General features: G+C 41.3%; 1 protein-coding gene across 2 annotated transcripts; it reads right to left on the reverse strand.

Annotated features, from left to right (window-relative positions):
• Positions 1 to 136: 136 nt before the first annotated feature.
• mamdc2a (MAM domain containing 2a) lies at positions 137 to 23,945 on the reverse strand. 2 transcript variants are annotated; one of them, XM_061037513.1, is made up of 14 exons: positions 23,752 to 23,943; positions 21,724 to 21,849; positions 14,985 to 15,235; positions 13,441 to 13,525; positions 12,368 to 12,493; positions 9,566 to 9,822; positions 5,481 to 5,574; positions 4,172 to 4,318; positions 3,209 to 3,474; positions 2,969 to 3,065; positions 1,917 to 2,063; positions 1,541 to 1,794; positions 1,179 to 1,263; positions 137 to 1,020 (listed from the first exon to the last, which is right to left on the reverse strand). In XM_061037513.1, the coding sequence occupies exons 1-14, from the start codon at positions 23,777 to 23,779 to the stop codon at positions 959 to 961; spliced, it is 2,025 nt and encodes a 674-aa protein (XP_060893496.1). In that variant the 5' UTR covers positions 23,780 to 23,943; the 3' UTR covers positions 137 to 958. The 2 variants fall into 2 exon arrangements, with proteins under 2 accessions (XP_060893496.1, XP_060893498.1); XM_061037515.1 differs by lacking the exons at positions 137 to 1,020; positions 1,179 to 1,263 and having other exon boundaries at positions 1,551 to 1,794; positions 1,921 to 2,063; positions 23,752 to 23,945.
• Positions 23,946 to 24,719: the final 774 nt, after the last annotated feature.

Here is a 24,719-nt window from a genome sequence, read left to right on the forward strand (position 1 = left end):
GCTGAGGAAGATGATGAGACAAAGCTGAAGTTTCAAGAAAACACAGGATTAATTATTTAAATGTGTAGGCAACAGATATTTTTTAAGTTTGGAAATATGAAACACTGAACAATGAATGTGAAACCAAGAGAAAACATGTCATTCAATACTCTCCGTTTACTTAAAGGTTTCCGGCTGGAGAGTTTATTTTTGTAATGAACATATAAGCTGAATAAGACAAAAGAGACCGAACACCGAACACCATGACAGCTTCTGCTTCCAAAGAACATTTTTCAGATTTCTTTATGTTGAATTATAATCTCTGTTTTGGACTCTAGAAATAAGAAAATGATGATGATGAAGCTCTTTATGACTTAAAAATCTTTTACAGCGTTTATTTATTCCTTGAGTTGTCCTTTCTTGCTCCATTCAGAGAAGAAGCTTTGTCTTAAAAGGTGAAATTCATATCACATTTTGTCAGTCTGCCCTCAAAATGAAGCTGAAAAAGTGTCGCCTACCCTCGTATAGCTCATCATCTTTCTGTGGACAGAACTGAGCTCCGTCAGCATGAGAGTAAAGGTGCAGATAGCTCTACTCCACATTCAGACACAAAACAAGAGCAAACTGCAAGGAGCAGGACAACTTTTTAGATGTGTTTGTGCCTGAATATCATGAGTGCTATATTCTTTGAGCAGCTTCAATCCATCCTAAGTTAATAATTTCCTGTATGTGTCTGTAAACACTGTGTGTGTGTGTGTGTGTGTGTGTGTGTGTGTGAGTCGGTAAACACTGTGTGTGTTTGAGTTATTAAGCTGTGACTGGACTCACATGTTATTTTTCATTCCCTTACAAAGAGAGGTCAGGATTATTGATAAGAGTGTAAAAATGTCAAATAAACTGAAGAATAAAAACAGCAGCCCACATTCAAATCGCTCTACAAACATGTAAATTGTCTCATTTATGTCAATCTGACTGACAGTCAGTTCTCGATTTCGTTAAAATATTCTGAGGATCCAGAGAATGGAGTGACATCAGCAGGATCTGCAGAGGAGGACATAACATGGGTATAATAATTACTTTCATTATAATACACAGATAATAAAACACTGTACAAATATAGTAATAATATTTCATATAAAGTCTGCCGTGTACAGAGATCTATGAATAACAGATATATGAATAATAACAGATGTTCTCACCTGTGCATGGTCCTCTCTTAAAGCTAATGTCATCTAAAGCGATGTCGCTGCGGAGTGTTGGTCCTCTGATGGCTTCAAATATAATCTGCACACACACACACACACACACACACACACACACACACACACACCTCCATGTTTATGTGTTCACTAGGAGCATGATGCAGGATGAAACTCATTTTAAATTGAACTGAAATTCTGACAAATGATTTCAAATCGAATAAAGAAAAGTTTTAAAAATGTTATGGCTTTAGAAAAGTTAAGGTAAAAATGTGTGTATCTTGTGTTTTTGTTTATACCTGGGGTCTGTGTGTACCTGATGTTTCTGTATGTACCTGGTGTGTGTGTGTGTGTGTGTGTACCTGATGTCTGACGTCACATTGGTAGTCGATCATCGCCCTCATCCAGCTGACGCTCTGCTCGCCACGTCTTCTCCACAGCAGCGTGTCTCTGCTGCCGTCACGTAGTAGCACACTCAGTATGCCTGTACCTGAGCCGTACATGTGGAAGAAGAAAATCAGACACTGAGGGGATGACGCCCCCCGCAGGTAAGACGACAGGAGGCGTGCCTTATGACCAGGACGCATGAGGGATGCCTCGATGTACAGGAAGTGACCTGTAAGAGGAACACAGTGGTTACATAAACACACACACTAAAACATGGTCTTTCACTGCGTAGATGAATAAATGTATAATTGTAGAAAATGAAGGAATAATTAAATGAATCAATGAACTCACCCACCCCAGTGGTGTGGTCTCCTTTGGGGCCAGTGTAGGAGGTGGGGGTGTGTCCACGGACTCTAAGCCAATCAGCTTTGTCCTCACTCTTGTCCTGGATGAATCCACAGACTCCATCCTCAAAGTCACACTGGGTGGGAAGGGGTCCTGGGGGGGCAGTCAGAGGACAACACTGAAGAGCAGAAGATCGGTGTGCAGGTAAAGAATTAATGAGCAGGTGAAGGATCAGTGTGCAAGTAAAGGATCGGTAGGGGGTAAGGGATCAGTTTGTAGGTAAAAGATCAGTGTGCAGGTAAATAATTCAAGTGCAGGATTAAACTGATTGTTTACGATGGAAACGCAGACTCAGAGGACAGAACAAACACCTAGTTGTGGGAATGTCACCCATCCTGGGGGAGGGGGTTACTGCCCTTTGTGATGTCACAAAGGGAATATCTCCAAAAGGCGAAGAGGATGGACCTTTCTCATAAAAAGAGGGTTTTTTTAGACAAACTAGGGACACATATTGGTATTAGAAAAAACATTGTAAAGTGTATTTAGCATAATATGGGACCTTTAAATCATCTCAAATAAAGTTTATCTTCAGTGGGCTCTAGTTCATCACTTTACTCACCATGGGATATAGCAACAACAACAAGCAGCATATGAACGGATCAGATCAGTGTTCACAAAACAGAAACTTTTCTAAATGATGATTACAGGATCAGGATTGCTAACATAATCAGACAGGATCAACTAATGTTCTGTGTGCTCAACATCAAAATAGAGCGCTGTAATATTTATTCACTCTGCTGGAATCCTTGACTATGTTCTCTAATGTATATATAATGGACTCTGGACAGTCTGTATTAATATATGTGGGCTTTAATGTCAGTGGCACTCATAGTCATGTATAAGAATCATTGTAGATCCAACTCTCTGTTGCATTAGACCATGTGTGTTTCTGTGTATGTAACACAGCACACAGTCCCCCCTGTGTGTGTGTGTGTGTGTGTGTGTGTGTGTGTGTGTGTGTGTGTGTGTGTGTGTGAGTGTGGCAGTGAGTGTTTTACCTGTAGTCACATGACAGCTACCCAGGCTGACTGTGATGTCATCGATGGCCACCAGACCGCACTCCCAGAAGTTCTTACAGATACTGACAAAGACCAGCTGAGAGATGAAAGTAAACCCATTATTCCCTCTGTTCATACATCTATCAACCTGTCTGTGTTAGTCTTAACCCTGCCTACCATCCATCTACATCCATCTAAGACTGTCTTTACTCTTAACCCCCCCAGGCTGTGTGTGTGTACCTTGGTGGTCATGGGCTTCATGTAGGTAATCTCCACCCGAGTCCACACGTTTCTGGACGTCTCGCTCAGACTCCACACCTTCTCCTGGGCCACGTTGTTCTCGTCATAAACGTAGAGAACAAGCGCGTTGTCCACGCTCCTGAAGCCCTGCAGCAGGTAGAAGAACCTCACACAGTACCTGTGGTTACCTGGCAACAAAGGGCCGTGGAGACGACCCACGTAACCCGGGCTCAACAAGAAGCGAGTGTTGGCCATCAGGAAACTTCCTGTGATGGATGGGACAGAGAACACCGTTAGGCTCTGTGATGGTACCTGCTGACAACAACCTTTTTATGATCAGACAGCAGGTGAGGGTCGTGTGCAGGTAGAGAGGAACAACTTGTTACCACCTGGCTCAGGGCTGATAACAAAGAGGGAGCACAAAATGATCATTTAACGTATCAAATAACGAATGTGATATGTACGTATCTGGATTCAGTCATGTCTGAAATGTACGGGTAGCTATGTGAAATATGGTGTGATGTTATGATGAGGGCAGCAAACTCCACACAGACAGAACCCTTACCACTGCACTAACCGCCGCCCCGAACATGACATCATCACATCATGAATTTGATAAGACATTTGAAAAAATTATGAAATCATTCATTTCTGATTCTTGACTACTGGTTTGGTGCGTATGTTATGGTATGTTTTTATGAAGTCACTGTCACCACTAAAATTAAATCATTTGATCTTTGATACAAACAGGAAGTCTGTTTTCAATGTGATGTACCTCCCTCTATGTTCTTCTGTCAGCACCTCAGTTACAAAATAGCTAAACACAGCAAATATCATGACTGTGTACATTACTGTATTTACAGCCTGTTTGCTGCACAGCTGATCAGAAGATCTCGTCATCAATTGACTTCTGTGTGTGTGTGTGTGTGTGTGTGTGTGTGTGTGTGTGTGTGTGTGTGGTACCTGTCCCTGTGCTGTGATCTCCTGTCCTGTATGAATTAGGTTTCACTGTGACTCGTTTCCACACGGCGCTGTCCTCTCTCTCCTGATGGTACAGACACAGTCCATTTTCAAAGTCACAGTCTGCTACAGAGGGGTCAAAGCTTGGCTCTGAAACACACACACACACACACACACACACACACACACAATACACAATACACACAGTATTTATCATATACACCTGCTTTCAGATGAGGTCAGTGAGTCATGCAGGTAACAGGTGTGTTGGCGTTAGGATGCTGGGGCACAGGTGTGTTAAAACCTCATCAAAAACATTTAAAGATTTAGATTCATGTTCATTTTAAATATTCTCACTCCGTACAATATTATAATAATACAATATAATGTAAAATAATATAATTATTGAATTGATTCAATCAGGACAGTTCATAGTAATCATCAGTATGTGTAAATATAAATATGCCAGAACTAGCCCAATAGTTCAGTGTCACCTGTTGTCCTGGGGCAGGTGTTGGCTCCTCCCCCTACCTCTCAGAAAATGAATGTGGGGTTTTCATTGTACCACTGGCTGATATTTTTTAGAGATACATGACATCACATGCAAGCTTTATGATGAAGCTCAATTTGAATGTCTTTATTTCCCACAGCTCATTTTCTTCTCCTCTTTCTCCCAGCTCATCCCTCGCTAAGCCGGTGCCACGGCCATTGTTAATTCGGTTGCCTTCTCCTGCTGTGGTCTGTCTGCCTCTACGGGCACTACAAGGGTTTCTGAGATGGAGAGGCTTTGTTCCAGGGCGGTGTGCTGGTCCTGAGGTTCAGGCCACCCCTGGCATACTTGGCCCAGGATGACCTGGTGTTTGAGCGCTGCCGTTGCCTGCTGGGTCAGTTCTGTTGGGGTTCACTTTCAACCAGTAGCCATGGTGGGGACAGCTGGGCTGAGTAAGTCTTACATGTACACCTTTGTTAGCATCATCTCCAATCAGAATTGGACCCACTTAAACTCCTGTGTTAGACTGGAGATCGGTTGTTCAAGGATCTCTCTGTCATAAAGCCCAACACTGCTGATGCATCTGGAAAGAACCCTGGAGCTGATCTCCACACAGCTTTCTTCAATGATTGTGGACTGATGTCTAGTTGATGTTCTGGTGGATGACAGATGGCATGGCCACTGACGCAGCAGCAGGAGCGACATTTCGACATATGACTGCAGGAGCTGAGGATCAAACCCCAAACCTTCAGATGGGGAAAGATGACCAACCCTACCACTGAGCCACAGTGTGTGTGTCTGTGTGTGTGTGTGTTTCCTTACCTGTGTCTGTGTGACAGAACTCAGGTGAGAACGTGATGTCATCTATGGCCACGTATCCTCCTCTGGCGCTGTTAAAGGCTGCCTCAAACACCACCTGTTAATACACACAGACAAACACACACACACACATTCAGACGTTACATCAGAACCATGTTAACTCAATGTTTCTGCTCCATGGAAAAGTTCTGCTGCTGGCTGCCTCAACACAGGAAGTGACCCAGTTACACAAGATATTTTCCACACACTCACACACACACACACACACATACAAACACCAGACGGTGGCTGACAGCTCATGAAACATTGTGGTGTGTGTCTGTCTCTGAGAATCTTTTTCTGTCTGATGATTTTCTTTGAGCAGAGATTTTTCTGTGGCTTTACATAGGGTTAGGAGAAAAAGAGAAATAACTCAAATGTAAAACATATGTGCCTGTTCAGCAAAAGATGTGTCTGAAAGTTTGGTAATCTGACATTATACTGTCAGCAGCTCACAGGATTAACACAAAACAGTCATCAGGTGAGCAGAAAACACACACACACCAGGTAACAGAAACACACACCAGGTAACAGAAACACAAACACACACCAGGTAACAGAAACACACACCAGGTAACAGAAACACACATAAGATAACAGAAACATACACAAGGTAACAGAAACACACATAAGATAACAGAAACACACACCAGGTAACAGAAACACACATAAGATAACAGAAACACACACCAGGTAACAGAAACACACATAAGATAACAGAAACACACACCAGGTAACAGAAACACACATAAGATAACAGAAACACACACCAGGTAACAGAAACACACATAAGATAACAGAAACACACACCAGGTAACAGAAACACACATAAGATAACAGAAACATACACAAGGTAACAGAAACACACACCAGGTAACAGAAACACACACCAGGTAACAGAACACACATAATGTAACAGGATAATAGTTATCCTGCCACACAGTTACAGTATAAACAGTGAATGAGAGGGAGAGTTTAAAATGTATTTTCAAATGTTAATTTACTTTATTAATATCTATAGGAATCTTTGATTATTGCATTTTCAGTCACGTCCACAGAAGAATGTAAACACAATAATTATACAACATTAAATTAAAATTAAATTATTAAATTAAATTAAAAACAGAGCGGAGATCTACGCAGTTCAGTTTAAAATCAGATAAGTCAATGTGTAATGAATCATTGCTAACAGCATTATGTTGTGTATTCAGTTTATCTTCTTTGTGTATTCATCTGATCTCAGCTCAGTTCAGTCTCAGCAGCTCTGATCAGACTTTGGCAGGATGTAAGGTTTCTTCCTCTTTTTATTCTATTTATATATTCAATCACTTAGAAATATCTGTCATTGTGCTACTGTCACTGTTATTTTGATTTTACCTCTTACTCTGCTCACAACTAACAGGATTGTCAAATCTAGTCGGTTCACCACTAGAGGGCGCAAAGAGAATAATGAATATGCTGTGCTTACTGGGTCATATCTTTATATTTTTATAGTTTGTGTTGATTGTGTTGTCACAGCGTTACAGTTGTGAAGGTCAAAGAAGAGGAATGTTTTCTGCTTGAGTCAGATCTTTTACATTATATTTTACCATATAGTTAATAAGTTACAGTTTATTTTACAGTCATAGTTTATAGTTATAGTTTTATATTAGAGTTATAGTTTTCATTAAAGTTATAGTTTATATGGTGTATAGGTATAGTAATAGTTTATATAATTGTAACACTGCTGACATTGGACAACAGCATCTGTCATTCAAATCCTGAGCCAATTGGATGCAGCCTGCAGCCAACAGGCATCTACCCCCCCATTCCCCAGGTGCACTAATCACCTGATTGAAACCAATCAAGGAGTCAGTCAGAAGGCAGCAGGAGACAGTCATTCCTAAAACAGTCAAAGAGAAGTTCTGAAAGAAAAACACTGTGCTTTTCAACCCTGGACACAAAGCTGGACTTAATTGAACTGAAACTTCAAGCCCTTGAGGAGCTGCTGTGCTGCTGCTGCTGCTGCTGCTGAGGAGGAGGAATGTTTCAGGACTGAACACTGGTGAGACATCCACAATAGAACATTTGATTAAATTGCTGCTTCCAAGTTGAGCAGACATGTGATTTTGTTACCTGTTTGCCTAAACAGGTCAGGCCATATTGCCGGAGCAAAGAAGATGGCGAGCTAAAGGAGCAACTTCAAAAGACTCAAGAGTCCCTCAAAAGGCAGGCCTCAAGCCTGGCTGTCTGGTTAAAGGGTGTGGTAGGATTTCCCCTACCTAAATAAACATTTGAATTCGTTGGATATCCGCACACAAATAACAAATAACTGCAGTACGTGTAATGTGTTTTGGTGCATTGATTTATACGAATAGAATTTGGAATATTTAGCATACATTGTATGGAGGGTAAAATGTGCCCATAAGAATCTGTTAATTGAAGGCCTATTTTCTTTTATTTAAATTGTGGTATTTTCCTTGATTAAGTTCAAGTGTTTTTTGTAATTTGTTAAAAATTGAACTTTGAAATACAAAACCGGTTATCAACATTCTGTGTCGTGTGTTTAATTAATTCTCCACCAGCTCCAAGAGTCTAAACTACATTAGCCCAGTACACCTTACTTTGTTACATCTTGTTTTTTGATCATTTATTATTTATAAATACATATTTTAAAGTGAATTTTGTATCCGGAGTGTTATATAATGGATCACAGACTCCGTCCTGACTGTCAGACTCATTTCCATTTCCTAATAATCCTGAGTCTGTGTTGACTCACAGGGTCGTCTCACTCATGAAGAGTCTGTTTTTAATAAACATTTTTGCTCCAACGATGATTTGATCTCCAGTTTATCTCAAAACGCTCCTCACTGAACTTTCCCTCCTTACACCTCAACTTCTTTTATCACAGAACTCAGACAACATGAAGCTTTATCGTTGTCCTCCTGTCAGATTAACAAGCTTCTATTTTTATTTTGTGATTAATTAATTACAATCAACTAGGGCTGTCAGTGTTGATGTGTTAATCATGATGCAACTAAGGTCAGAAATTGATGCATTCATTTTTTTTTTAATTCGAATGAAATTTCGACCCTAACGGAGCACAGTACTTGGCGTCTTCCTAAATGTCAATGCTGTGCCTTTCATTGTCTCATGCATGTCCACAGGTTCTGTTTGTGCATGTGTGTATTTTGGACCCATGTGTGTGAGGAGTTGAAGAAGTTTTATCCACCTTGTGACATCAAGCATTTGACTTTGTACTGTTCCCTTTAGGAGTTTTCATTTACTGTTCCATCAGCAAGATCCCTTTTCCATGGTTAAGTTACATTTAGCTATTCTTTATCTACCAGAAGTTCTCTTACTCTCATGCCGATGAAGCTCAGTTTGGTCCACACAAAGGTGATGAGCTTATGGGGGGGGGGAATCTTTTTCAAACTTCATTGTGAGAACAGACTCAAAAATTGTCATAGGAGTTTCACTGTTGTTTAACAAAGCTTCCTCTCTAAATGGAACAAGAAAGTACAACAGTTGCCTCCTCGTCATGGTAACGGCTCCAGACCGTGTCCACACATGTGGATGAACTTTGGAGCCACTGACAGCGCCGGACTGATTTAACTCCTGTAAGTCATACAGAGGTGGAATTGTTTTCCTGATAACTGGAAAGTTTGAGCGGGACTTCTCTTGTAAATACTGTGGCGCAGTTTCCAACAACTCTCAGAAGAAGGTCATTTCTTCACTCTCACTGTGCCGGGCTGTTAGCAACGGTGTTTGTGAATTAGATGATTTTTGCTATGATGCTGAATTGCATAGAAAGGGGATCAAATGACTGCACAACGGTTAATTTACATATGCCAAACAGCAGTCTGAGACCTGATCATCAGTGTTATCATCTGAGTCTACAGAGACTGAGGCTGCTCTGCAAATCAGACAGACGCTCCCACAGTCTCTCAGAAAGTGTGTGTCTGCTGTCTGCTTGTGATCCATCTCTCTCTGTACCTCAGTGATGTCTCTGTGTGTGTGAGTACAGCCTTATCAATATGGACTTATCTTATTGGTCCACACACACTGACCTCCAGAGGTCTCGGAGCCTTGATGTCCACGCTGACGTGAGTCCAGCCGGCTGTAGAGTACACGTCCGGTTTCCAGACGTCCTCATAGTGTCCCTGCTGGTCTCTGGTGAAGATACAGAAGATGTTTCCTGTCTCCTGGTCTCTGTGGTAGAAGAAGGACAGACAGCCTGACATCGGCACTGTCGTCATGGGAGACATCAGCTTGGCCACTTCCTGGAAGTTTTTGGCGTAGACTGAGTCCACGTACATGTAGTGACCTGCAGCAGATGATGATTATTATTATTACTATTGTTTTTACTGTTGTATAATGTATTTATATTATTAGGTGAAGGTGTTCCTGCTTTATAACAACCTGCTCCCTAAACATCATCACACTTATAAGACTGATAATTACTGAGGAAATTGATTATTTGACACAAAATTCTGATTTGTAAAATATTTATTGATTTCAAGATGATTGATTTCTTCTGCTAACAAATAGTCAGTTGAAATCTACAGCATTTTCCATAGCAACACTTAACCCAGACCAGGTTCTGTTATGTTTTTTACTTTTTTCTCAGTCATAGTGTACCGTTTTCACTTCTTCTATCATCTTTCCTCTTTGTTTCCCTCCTTTCTCTTTTCCCTACAGTAAACAGAGCAACCAGATTTATTTAAGCGGCTTGAAATTACAGTTAGTTCTCCAGAGTCTGTGATTAAAATAGGTCCCTAACAACTGTCTGCTTTTGATAGTAAAGGTGTGTTCTTCTTATCAACGGTGATATATCGATGGGATAGCAGACTGTTTCTATTCTCAATGGTCCAATTAGTATTGAGTATTTAACACAGCTGTGTCATGAGTTAATTATAACAACGTGTCACAGTACAGAGGTTCTCTCACAGACTGCAGATTATGATATTGTTTCTTTAAACAGAGATGGACGAGGTCAAAAATTCAAACATCACAGCAGCTTGTCTCTGCAGCTCTCCTCCTGATTATAACCTGAACCTCCACAACCATCAATCATGTGACCTGATCTTCTGACTGTCAGACCACAGAGACCACAGCAGGACTCAGACTGTGTCAGATCAGGTGACCTTTTTTATATGAAGAGTAGATGTTGTATATAAGCAATGAAAAGTGTGTGTGTGTGTGTGTGTGTGTGTGTGTGTGTGTGTGTGTGTGTGTGTGTGTGTGTGTGTGTGTGTGTGTGTGTGTGTGTGTGTGTGTGTGTGTGTGTGTGTGTGTGTGTGTGTGTGTATCTGAGCTGCCTGTTCTCATCTCTCATCTCTTGCACAGTAACAATCAGCTGTGAGTGCAGACGTAAACATCTGACCACACACACACGCACACTAAACATGAGTTTGTGCTCCAACACACTGATCACTGAGACAACAACAGAGCAGCACATTCATCTTCAGCTCAGCTGGATTTAGGGAATCATGACTGTCAGGGCGGCAGTCTGATGCTGTTTTCACAAACACACAAAACTCCTGAAATCTTCCTGAAGTTTTCAGGGTGAGCTGCATGTGTGAACACAGACAACTGACTTGGAATTTCTCCTGCCAGCCTCCTGGTAAAACTGTAAAGTTGGGGTGAGCTGATGTGAAAAATTCACTACAAGCCAGCAGGAGGGGGTGATGACGTTTATATCCTTAAACCTGCACACGACTGGTGAGATCTCTGTGCACTTAATGAAACAGTTTTAATGAAACAGTTTCATTAAGTTGTTAACCAACATGTTCTTCTACACTCTATCGATAATAGGTGAATATCTTAAATTACATGTAGCATTGATGTAAAGAAAAAAAAAGTTAGCATACTCTGTTGCTTTGTTACTACTGCTACTTCCAGCTTGTCCTTTTTTCTATCATATCCCACCTCCTCAGATAGAGGAAACATCCTGCTCTAAGAGAAATGTGTGAACAAGCAAGTCAGGAAGATTTCAGGGGCAGCCTGTCTTGAATTTTTGAATTTTAAGGAGTGCATGTGTGAAAATCTAGTGTATAAGACGCACTTTAATACCTATTTCACCATCCTAATACTAGGGCTGGGAAATATGACAAAAAATGTTATCAAGATAAAAATTGTCATTTCATTCGATATAGATACTGTAAATGTCCAATCATGATTTATTTCAAATTTAAAGGCAGATTTTTCCTCCTTAGTGAAAGTTGAGAAACCGGATGATTAATTGTGGTTCAAATATTATTTATTGTCAGAAGATGATAAACTATACTTGAACAGAGGAACATTTCAAATTTCATTCGTAAGCAAAGTGCACAGTGCTGGAAAACGCTGAGAAAAGTTATATTGCGATAATTATCATTATCATTTTATTGCCCAGGCTTACCTAATACTAATACTGGTTTGATTGCAAAGAGTCCTCAATTAAGGAGAACAAGTTAACAGAGGAGGTGGGCAGAGAGACTCGTGGGCTGTGGGTCTATACTACACAACTATCAACGTCAGCATATGCTGAGAGCTCAACTACAGGTACAGGAAGTTAGCAGGATTACAAACTCCACGTGGTGAAAACATTTGCTATTAAATGAGCTACACAGACCATGTTGTGGATTATGTTGAACATTATTGAAATCATCACACAGGAAGACAATTAAAACGTTGTTTCCCTCTGGGAGACCCCCAAAACAGACTGTGACTTATATACAGGTCAGACTTTTATTCTGGATTTACAGTCACTGTTAGAGAGATATAAAAATAAAACTTTTCTATTCCAACAAACCTCAGGTTACATGACTGACAGGTCTGTACTACTCTAACATTACAGTGCATGCGTGCGTGCGTGTGTGCGTCAATACCTCTGTTGTTGGTCTGGTTCAGATCAGCCTGGTTATCTCTGGTTAAACTTCCTCCTACGTACCAGTTTACGTTTGGATTCCAGCTGTTACTGTAACCACACAGGTGATGCTCCTCAAAGTTACACTCTGCCCAAAGGTGAAGCACAAAGGTAAAGCATACAGGTAAAACACCCAGGTAAGACACACAGGTAAGACACAGGTAAAACACACAGGTAAGACACACAGGTAAGACACAGGTAAAACACACAGGTAAGACACACAGGTAAGACACACAGGTAAGACACACAGGTAAGACACACAGGTAAAACACACAGGTAAGACACACAGGTAAGACACACAGGTAAGACACAGGTAAAACACACAGGTAAGACACAGGTAAAACACACAGGTAAAACACACAGGTAAGACACACAGGTAAGACACACAGGTAAGACACACAGGTAAGACACAGGTAAAACACACAGGTAAGACACACAGGTAAAACACACAGGTAAAACACACAGGTAAGACACACAGGTAAGACACACAGGTAAGACACAGGTAAAACACACAGGTAAGACACACAGGTAAGACACACAGGTAAGACACACAGGTAAGACACAGGTAAAACACACAGGTAAGACACACAGGTAAGACACACAGGTAAGACACACAGGTAAGACATAAAGGTAAGACACACAGGTAAGACACACAGGTAAGACATAAAGGTAAGACACACAGGTAAGACACACAGGTAAGACACAGGTAAAACACACAGGTAAGACATACAGGTAAGACACACAGGTAAGACATACAGGTAAGACACAGGTAAAACACACAGGTAAGACATACAGGTAAGACATACAGGTAAGACACAGGTAAAACACACAGGTAAGACATACAGGTAAGACACACAGGTAAGACACAGGTAAAACATACAGGTAAAACATACAGGTAAGACATTCTTTACTTTATGTTTAAAAATATAAACTGTTATGTACGTTATTCTTCATGAATGAATAAAGGCCTCTTTATTTCATTCTACTGAAACATGATCCTGAAACAGGTGATTGTGTAGATCGTGTGACTCTGACCTATGCAGTAACCAGGCACAATGTGGATTTCGAAGATGGCCACACTGTTTCCTGCTCCTCGTTCAGGCCGACCTGACAACAAAATCTGAGGGAGAAAAAAACACACAGAGCATCCCACAGAAACATCACGTCACACAACTTTCACTGTACATTAGAAATAAACACAAAATACTTGCACTCTGATCAAAGGATAAGTGATCAGTGAAGTCCCCTAGTCCTGCCCTACTGATAAGTTACATAACCTACTTTTATGACCCTCAGTGGCCACTGTGACCCAAACAGTGCTGTCAGCTTCAACAGACCCCAGGCTTTGTTTATGTGAGGTAGCCAGGTAGAGAGGAGCGACCCACTTTTCCAAATATGGTAACTTCATCAGAGCTTCTTTTGTCACAACGAAACCCTGAACACATTATTTTTTTTAGGTTGCCATGGTATCATTTGTCCATCCTAGGTCGCCCGACCTAACTCCTCCCCTGCTTTCTGGTCTTTGGGACCATAATTACTAAATTAACATTTTGCTGTTTTGAAGAAGGCTCGAAACTAGACATTGAGACCTTACACTCATTAGGAAAACCTTTACTGAGGAAATAAATCAACTGAAAAGAGGGACCATTTTATCATAGACTTCAATCAGACTGCTTTAGAAACAGTCTGTGATCAGAGGTGAAAATGGTTTGTGGTTTCTTGAGTGAGTGAGTGAGTGTGTGCCTGCGTGTGCGCGCGCATGTGTGTGTGTGTGTGTGATGTCGTTGCGTTTTCCTCTCATTAACCAACATGTGGAACAAACTCACAGTCTCCATTACACGCTTTATAACACTCACAGCCACAAAGTTGTGTAACAGCTCTGTGGTTAACTATAATCGGACTGAGCTTACATGACATCATATCCTCTGTCTGTGTTTGACATCAGCTTCTTCTAAATCTAGATCAACCAGAAAGAAATGTATTTTATATAACATACACATACACAGTAAGGAGGGACTGTACACCTGGTGGAGGAAGTTCAGGTAGGTAGGAGCAGTTTTGTCACTGTTTTGTAAGCAAGCTATAGGGTTTTTAATTTAATGTTTAACAAAATATTTAACAAACCAATGTTGATACTTAGCTGACCCCCTTATAGAAGTGACCTGACCCTGCAGGAATCTTTCCTGAGAGAATGAGCTACCCATGTCACACCTACCATTCACACACTTATAGCAGAGGTTTATATGCAATAGTGACCATCAGAAGTAACTTATCCAATTCATACACATTTAAACACCGCTGACAAATTGCGCAAATTTAAGTTACGTTTCTTGCCCAAGGACACATCGGACATGTAACTGTAAGAGCTGGGGCTCGAACCCCCAACCTTCCAGTTAGGAGACAACCGACTTTACCATCTGAGCCTCAGCTGCCCCGTGCTCACTTGACAGAATCAGCTTCCTACCTGACACTATGAGCTAGCTTTACCCTGTCATGACTCTGACCCCTCTCAGGACTCTGTGAGAATCAAATCTGACTTCCTGTCCATCAGGTCTGAGGTTCTGTGTCTGTGGTCTCACCTGCAGTGGCTCAGTGGTGTTTGGCAGGTCCACACTGGAGATGAGCCAACTGTCGGAGGCCACACTGGAGGACCACAGCAGATAGTCGAAGTTATCAGAGTCTGGTCTGAGGTGGACCTGCAGTGACCCCTGCCCTGTGATCTGGTACACCAGACGCACACAACTCCAGTCCTGCTGGTCCAGGACCGGACTTACCAGAACTGCCTGTTCCTGGTCCTGAAGAAAGGCAGAGTCCACCGAGATCAGATGTCCTAAAACATATACAAATATATATATATATCAAATAAATAAATATCATATTTAATATATATCTTATGTACTATATTTAATAATAGTGTCCTATTTTTTCAAAGTTTAGATACATCATATTTAACATAATTTATCATATTCAAACTATATTATATTTGACATATATTTAAGATATCTCATCATATTTTTTCCTTTTACATTTCAAGTGTTTTTTAGTGGATAGAGTAGGAAACCAGGGAGAGAGAGCAGGGAATGACATGAAGGAAAGGAGCCAGAGGTTGTTGTGCACCCAAATTGCAAAGTGGCTACACAATCTGTCAGTAGACAGTAGATAGTTCTATCCGTGCTGTATACTGTTAGGACCTACTGTACAGTCGGCATGCACAGTAGGCAGATAATTGTTCCTACTTCGTCTGACTCATTCAGTGTGGAAGTGGCGTCATTAACCCGTCTCATGTCATTGACACTCCAACTCGTGATATGCACGATGGCTCAGAAAATAATACAAAACTTCCCAATGCATGTAAAAATAACTTAATAACTTAACATTTGAAAGGCGGGTTACCTGAACCTGCCGCAACCATGCTCGTTTTTTATTTTATTTATATATTCTATTTTTTATTTTTTTCATCCTCCTTTGTTTTGATTCGGAGGCGCATGTGACATGACGTTTTACGTTTAATTTCGCACAGCATTGTGGGTGTTTAAATACAATTCATCTCCTGAAAGGATGCATCCGATCCATACTGCACAAAACCTGGAAGTTAGGATCCATGCTGAAATGTTCAGTCTACTGAGGAGGACCAAAAATTGCCTACTGAATGACCACGAGGGTTCAGTATACTGAAACTCCCTACTGAAAAGTACGCACTGCATACTGAACTGTGGCTATTCAGAAAAGGGCCATGGTTTGCGACCTAACCGCTAAGCCATCTGCGCCCCCAGGCCACCATCTTTTGACCTATGATACAACTATAGAGTTACGGACTGAAGAGGTGATAAGAAACTCACATCTCCTAATTTAGGGAACAATCTACTTTACTCATACTGTATACAGTCTATGATTTCACTTAACATTGTCAAGTTAAACAGTACTGTGATGTGTTAGCCCATTGATGGCAATATCCATTATGTGTTAGCTTTAAGCTAACAATCTAAGATGTACATCCCTTTTCATCAGTGAGAAATTGCAAACCCCGGCACCGGAGAATAATGATCCAGCCGTCTTACAGAGAGTGCAGACTGTGTCAAGGTTAGTAACATGGTGAATAATGAGATCAACCTGTGTCTCTCTTCAAAGAAAGGAGAGGTTACATGATTCCACCAAAATGTTTACAGTATTCAGTTTAATAACAGAATTGTTGTGGTGGTGTTTGTGTTTTCACTCCAAGTAGGGATGACTGAGTTTTGAGCAGGGTTTGGTTATGAGCAGCAGATGATGTCAGGTTCTCAAAAACAAATAAGGAACTGGAGACAACTGCAGATAACAAAAACTAAAATATTTATTTGAACAAAAAGGCAAAAAACAAGGCAAATACAAAAGCTTACTTCAGAAAATCCAACTTCAACACAAAATCCATCAAAAGTCCAAAATCCAGATCAAACGAGAAATAACAAGGAGCCATAAGAAAAACCACTGGAAACACTGGGAAATAAGACCAAGCAGGAAGACGGACAGGAAGACGTATAAACTGACAAGAGGAAAGGTAAACTGAAACTAAACAGACACAGGGGTGGTAATTAGACACAGGTGAGACTAATGACACAGGTGAAGACAATCAGGGCAATCAAACTGGAGGGAAACCAGACAAAGGGAGGAAGTAATACAAGACAAGAAACAGTGTGGACAAGAACTACAAAATTAAACAGGAAACATAAATAATAAATGATTAAACTAACTAAAGAAGAGTAAACCATGACAGATCATTCTTTGAGGAGATATAATGAGATGGAACATGTCAGCTGTGATGCAGTAATTTATGCATGTGTAGTTTACTCTTCAAAGTTTTTGGATAAAGCATGCTTTTATTTTGTTAAAGCTCCATAAGCTTTCCAAATTTATATGAACAGATCTACCTGATAATCTGAGTCTGACAATCTGATAACCTCAGTCTGATAACCTGAGTTTATAGATCTTCTGTCAGACTGTCTGATGTTAAAAACATCCTGAAACAGAATAATCTATTCAGAAAGACATGGAGCCAATTAGAGGCTGTGCTGTACCCACTGAGCACGCTCAGTTCCAACAGGAAGCTCTAAGTTATTAATTTCCTGCTTCTTATCCTCTCTGACTTTATTTACAGACACACAAAGAGTTCACCTGCAGACACAACAACACAAACACAGACAGACACAAAGTATCTGAGAGCAAACATAGGAACCTATAATGTCTAACACTGTAAACACACACACACACACACACACACACACACACACACACACACACAGAAAGTCTTACACTGGACATACACTGTAAACACACACACACACACACACACACACACACACACACACACACACACACACACACACACACACACAGAAAGTCTTACACTGGACATACACTGTAAACACACACACACACACACACACACACACACACACACACACACACACACACACACACACACACACAGAAAGTCTTATACTGGACACACACTGTAAACACACACACACACACACACACACACACACACACACAGGAAGTCTTACACTGGACATACACTGTAAACAAACACACACACACACACACACACACACACAGAAAGTCTTATACTGGACATACACTGTAAACAAACACACACACACACACACACACACACACACAGAGAAAGTCTTACACTGGACACACACTGTAAACACACACACACACACACACACACACACACACACACACACAGGAAGTCTTACACTGGACATACACTGTAAACACACACACACACACACACACACACACACACACACACACACACACACACACAGAAAGTCTTACACTGGACATACACTGTAAACACACACACACACACACACACACACACACACAGAAAGTCTTATACTGGACACACACTGTAAACACACACACACACACACACACACACACACACACACACAGAAAGTCTTACACTGGACACACACTGTAAACACACACACACACACACACACACACACACAGAAAGTCTTACACTGGACACACACTGTAAACACACACACACACACACACACACACACACACACACACACACACACACACACAGGAAGTCTTACACTGGACATACACTGTAAACACACACACACACACACACACAGAAAGTCTTATACTGGACACACACTGTAAACACACACACACACACACACACACACACACACAGGAAGTCTTACACTGGACATACACTGTAAACACACACACACACACACACACACACAGAAAGTCTTATACTGGACATACACTGTAAACACACACACACACACACACACACACACACACACACACACACACACAGAAAGTCTTACACTGGACACACACTGTAAACACACACACACACACACACACACACACACACACAGGAAGTCTTACACTGGACATACACTGTAAACACACACACACACACACACACACACACACACACACACACACACACACAGAAAGTCTTACACTGGACATACACTGTAAACACACCCACAGAAAGTCTTATACTGGACATACACTGTAAACACACACACACACACACACACACACACACACACAGAAAGTCTTACACTGGACACACACTGTAAACACACACACACACACACACACACACACACACACACACACACACAGGAAGTCTTACACTGGACATACACTGCAAACATACATGTAGAAATCTCACTTTGTACATACACTGTAAACACACAGCTTTAGACGTAAAAAAAAACTCTGAAACTTACTGAGAAGACTGTCTGAGTAAAATAAACTGAGAGAGTCTCCTCTCTCCTTTCAGTCGCAGCTGAGGGATTATTAACCCCACATTAAACCCACAGACACAGAGTGCATTTAGAGAATATAAAGTGTGTTTACGGAGTTTAAAAGCCCTCAGTCTTAAATCAGCTGTGCGTGTGTGTGTGTGTGTGTGTGCGTGCGTGCGTGCGTTCAGTACAGTTCTATCTGATCCCTTATTTGGTCAAAAGAGGTCCATGAAGGATCTTCCTGCAGGGGAAACTGACAGCTTCACTGTACCTAACAAGTCACACACTAAAGTTGGCTGAAATCTGTTGTTACAATAAACAGATTCTCACTGTGGTTTAAATACAATAAACAGGTTGAAAGGATGCAGAAATAACTACATCATGATGCTGGTCTATAAAATTCATGTGTGTCCGGTCTGTCAGCAAGACCACAAGAACACAACTTTGTTTTTCAAATGGAGTTTGGCATCATGACATCAGGAGAATGTAATGGCTAATCATTTTTACCACATAGTAACTAACATGTCTTGGTAGATTAAAAAAAATAACCCTCTTAATTTTGATGGTTTCTGTCTTGCTGTAAATTCACATCTCTGCACTGACTGAGCATAATCACGCAGCTGAATTCACCTCTGCTCTAAACACAACAAGGTTTATCTGTCCAACATTCTACTGCTCTCCTCTCCTCTCCTCTCCTCTCCTCTCCTCTCCACCTCCTCCTTCTTCTCTCCTTCTCTCCATGTTTCAGTCTCTCCTGGTTTTAACCACTAACCCTCAGGTTCTTTTTTTGGAGCAGCTTCCTCAGCTCAAGCCCACATCACCACATCTTCATGGCAACCAAACACAAACAGCGCCATGGTCCCTTCACTACTCTATTTTCTGTCAGAGGAAGCAGAGCCTACAGGATGCCACACACACACACACACACACACACACACACACACACACACACTTTATGTGAAAAATGGGAACATAAACTGAAGGAGAACACAAGGCAGCTGCTCTGTGGCAGCAGAGGAGCTCTTTCACAATAAGAGTAAGTCTGAATTTGGGCTTACATACACATATATACATACACACACACACACACACACACACACAGTTAGCATGCTAACAGAGTTTCCTCCAAGTGTGAAGTAGGAGGGGCCTATTAAAACCTTAAACAGGGAATCTGCACTGATTCAGTCTCACTGAATCATGTTCAATGCTGTGATGTGATTGTCATGTAGACGCTCCGTGATGTCATCTTTATGGAGATGTTTGTGATGTGGTCGCCATGGAGTCACTCGTGATGTGACAATCATGGTCATGCTCCGTGATGTGACCATCATGGAGAAGCTGGAGACATGAAAGACACTCTGTATTGTAATCGTCGTGGGGACACTCTGTGATATGATCGTCATGGAGACACTCAGTGATGTGTTATCCATGGAGATACTTGCTGATGTGGTAATCTGGGAGACACTTCGTCATGGAGACGCTCTGTGATGTGATCGTCATGGAGATGCTTACTGATGTGATCATGGTGGAGACGCTTGGTCATGGAGACGCTCTGTGATGTGATCGTCATGGAGATGCTTGATGATGTGATCATGGTGGAGACGCTTGGTCATGGAGACGCTCTGTGATGTGATCGTCATGGAGATGCTTGATGATGTGATCATGGTGGAGACGCTTGGTCATGGAGACGCTCTGTGATGTGATCGTCATGGAGATGCTTACTGATGTGATCATGGTGGAGACGCTTGGTCATGGAGACGCTCTGTGATGTGATCGTCATGGAGATGCTTGATGATGTGATCATGGTGGAGACGCTGGGTCATGGAGACGCTCTGTGATGTGATCGTCATGGAGATGCTTACTGATGTGATCATGGTGGAGACGCTCTGTGATATGATCGTCATGGAGACACTCCGTGATGTGTTATCCATGGAGATACTTGCTGATGTGATAATCTGGGAGACACTTCGTCATGGAGACGCTCTGTGATGTGATCGTCATGGAGATGCTTACTGATGTGATCATGGTGGAGACGCTTGGTCATGGAGACGCTCTGTGATGTGATCGTCATGGAGATGCTTACTGATGTGATCATGGTGGAGACGCTCTGTGATGTGATCGTCATGGAGATGCTTACTGATATGATCATGGTGGAGACGCTTGGTCATGGAGACGCTCTGTGATGTGATCGTCATGGAGATGCTTCGTCATTGAGATGGTTACGAAGGCTACACCAAGGCATTTGAAAAAAATACTTTGGAACGCACAGCCTTCAACACATCGCTGTGGCGTAATCGACCTACAAATGCGTACTCTGAAGGCAGCAGCCCTTCAATTGGGACACAGCCTAAAAGACTGACCAGTGTGATCTGTCTCATGTTATTAATGACACTGCCAAATCCATAATAAATAACGGTACTCTGCTACAAAACCACCATACAGAAATTATGTAAAAAGATTTATTACAATATACTAGAATAAAGTTAAATGTAACTCTGATGTACGTATCTATCAGTCAAAGACAATGAAGAAGATGAGTGTGTACCTTCCTCATTCATGCTCCAGCTACCGCTCTGAGGGTCTGACGTGTAGCCGCATGAGTCCAGCTCAAAGTTGCATGAACCGGGGAGGAGGAGCTGCTGAGCCTGCAGGAGGCCACACAGGAGGAGCACTGAGGAGAGAGAGACCAATGGGGAGACAGACCAATCAGAAGACTAGAGACCAATAGGGAGATATGGTGCATTCATGTGGTATCTGACACATCGTAAAAACGAGTTTCCCAGTTGTAAAATACGCATGAACACCTGCTCAAGTCGGAACAACTCAGAAACTCGGAAAATAATGAGGTGCTTGACTTGCTGACTTGGCGTCAGTATCGTCAACAAATGGGGGGCAAAATATGTTTCGTTAATGTTAACATACTTTTTATTAATTCCCGTATTACACATCAACTTTTTTGCTCAAATATAACTTTTAACAGAGACATTTCACTGATCTTCTTCGTAGCATCACCGCTTGTTTGTGCTGTTGTTACAACATTCTGACTTTCCGAACCGAAATCATGTGAACACACTGAAGTCGGAAGAACGACTTCCCAACTCTGAAACTTGGACCACCCGAGCAGCACATGAATGCAGCATTAGACCATCAGGAGAGGAAAGACCAATCATGAAAGAGCTGAATCATCCTGCCCAGGTTAATCAGTGTGATCTGATCGTTAACCTGCACACACTCAACAAAGACCAGAGTTAAGAAAAAAATGCACACTCAGGGAATTCACAAATCACAAGGGAAGGAAAAGACTGCTTAACCCTCTTTTCCAGTAGTTGCCAACCTATCTGTGCATATTGGACCGTGCTCTCTCTCTCTTTGTTTCCATAAGGAAATGTTGCTAATGTTTTTGTGCAATTAAGACAGTGTGCAGGAGTTTGCAGTTTTGGATGGATTCATTCTTCACCTACACACCTGTCTTATATAAAATAGATGTTGTAATTTTTTTAATATTTTAAAGCTGTTTGCTAACCTTCATTTCAATCTTTTTATGGGTCATTTGTGTAATGAGGTGTGGTTATAGTAATATCTCGCCGAAGCCCCTGATCTTCTCCATGCAGAGACTTTCAATTGTTGCTTTTACCTCTAAAAAAAACTAGAGCTCGACCAATTCATTTGCCCGCAGATAAAATCAGCTGATATTAACATATCCAGTGACTATCGATATTGGCTTATTTTATTGCAACTATGCGCCGCTATTACTAGATTTATTTACCAGTCAAATAGCATTTCATTTGAGTTTCGTCGTATTACACAGGCAGTTCTAGAGCTATATGGATTACAACAAGTATTATCACACTCCAGTGTGTCCAGAGTGTCAAATGGTGATGCACCTACATGCACAATGTTTGATAACTGCATCTGAAGGATCATCGCAAACAAATGTGCTTATCTAAATCTATCTTTCTCTATAGATCAAACATAGATCCAAGAAAGATATCACCTGATATATCAGTATCCCAATATCGGCATCGGCCCCTAAAAATAATATATCCCCTGATAAAAATGTTTACACTTAAGTTTACTACTAAAACATTCCGTTGAATGAAACAGTCACAGCATAGCAGAGCTTTTCATCCTTTTGCATGTACTAATGTGTGTAAGAATTTTGAGTTTTTGTTGATTGTTCTTTTAATAACTTATTAACACTAATGAGAGAGAGACAGAGAGAGAGAGAGAGAGACATCGTCCGCTCTAATGTAACTCAGTTAACCAGTGAAGTGTGTGAAAGAAACTACACGCTGTTTAAACTGATGCTTTCATATGCGTTCAGTGCGCATTAACATTCAAGTTGTTGAAGATCATTATGTGGTGAACACGCTTTATGTTGTATAGCCTATAAATGTCACCAGAAAGAGTCTCTAGACATTAACCCACAAAGTAGAAACTTCTCCGTGAGGAGAGTTTGGCTATCAAAACTTCGTCGGTGATTTCAGATAAAATCATCTTTTAAACTTTCTATTTGTAACTTTTTAGGGAAGTTAAAGTTCATTTCACACACGAAGATAAAGTGTGAACTCACCGTGCAAACAAAAGAAGAAGCTGCTCATCGTGTCGCTTCTCTCGCTGAGATTATTTCCACTCTGATTCACAAGCTGCTTCAAACAATCCTCCTCCTCCTCCTCCTCCTCTCTCACATGTTCACTGTGTCAGAGGTGCGGGCGGAGGACTGAGGAGGTGTAAGGAGGTCTGGTCCGTGTGGACGAGCTGATGTTTGGAGCGGGAGAAGGCTCAGGTCCGCAGCTCCTCTCCGCCTCCCTCTGCTGGGTCACACTGAGGATGCAGGGCCGCTTACACACTGTGTGGGGCCTCTTTTGGATCCCCCCAACCCCCCAGCGCTGGACTGGGAAGAAAATTTGTCCACAGGAATTTTTGACACCCTTATCATCTACAGAGGACACAATGTCCTTACTCAAGAAGCATGTCAAAATGAGGCAACTAGGCCTACTAAAATAAATTAAAAACGACATCATTCATTTATACTGTTCATGAATAATTTGACTTTTACATTTAATTACAAAGTGCTTCGGCCCACTGGGAAAATGCCCCGAATGCCAGATGACCAGTCCAAACCTGCCCTCAAGTCAAACTGTTATCTGTAGAGAACCATGAAGTTCTGCTTCTCCGTGTGACAATCTGACATCTTAGATTTCTTTTTTATGTGAAAAATATCTGAAACATCTCAGTGTGTGAACGATAGAAAAATCAAGTCTTGCTGGGAGTTAAGTCACTGCAGGAAGAGAAACAAGTTACAGACTTTGCAGAGTCAAAGTGATCACATATCGGTGTACAACATATCCCATAAGAAGGCTGAACTTAAGTCTAAATGTTAAATTGATGGTCATGGGTGTAGTAGTAGGGGTTAGAGTGACACAGGGCCCCAATGGAGGAAGGGGCTCTTACTATAGAAACCAGATTTTTAAACTGTGATAGGATTCTAATAAAAATTTAACGATATTGAAACCGATATTGAAACCTGTTTTGATACAA

Source organism: Labrus mixtus, chromosome 5 (assembly GCF_963584025.1).
Source record: "Labrus mixtus chromosome 5, fLabMix1.1, whole genome shotgun sequence".
NCBI lineage: Eukaryota > Metazoa > Chordata > Actinopteri > Labriformes > Labridae > Labrus > Labrus mixtus.

Bases quoted from the DNA above. Each gene is read 5' to 3' on its own strand.
- mamdc2a (XM_061037513.1), bottom strand. From the start codon at position 23,779: ATGAGCAGCTTCTTCTTTTGTTTGCACG. The intron at 3,066-3,208 runs GTACACACACAC...TTCATCTCTCAG, and splicing joins TGAAGCCCATGACCACCAAG to CTGGTCTTTGTCAGTATCTG. The intron at 1,264-1,540 runs GTACACACACAC...GTGTGTGTGCAG, and splicing joins AATGTGACGTCAGACATCAG to ATTATATTTGAAGCCATCAG.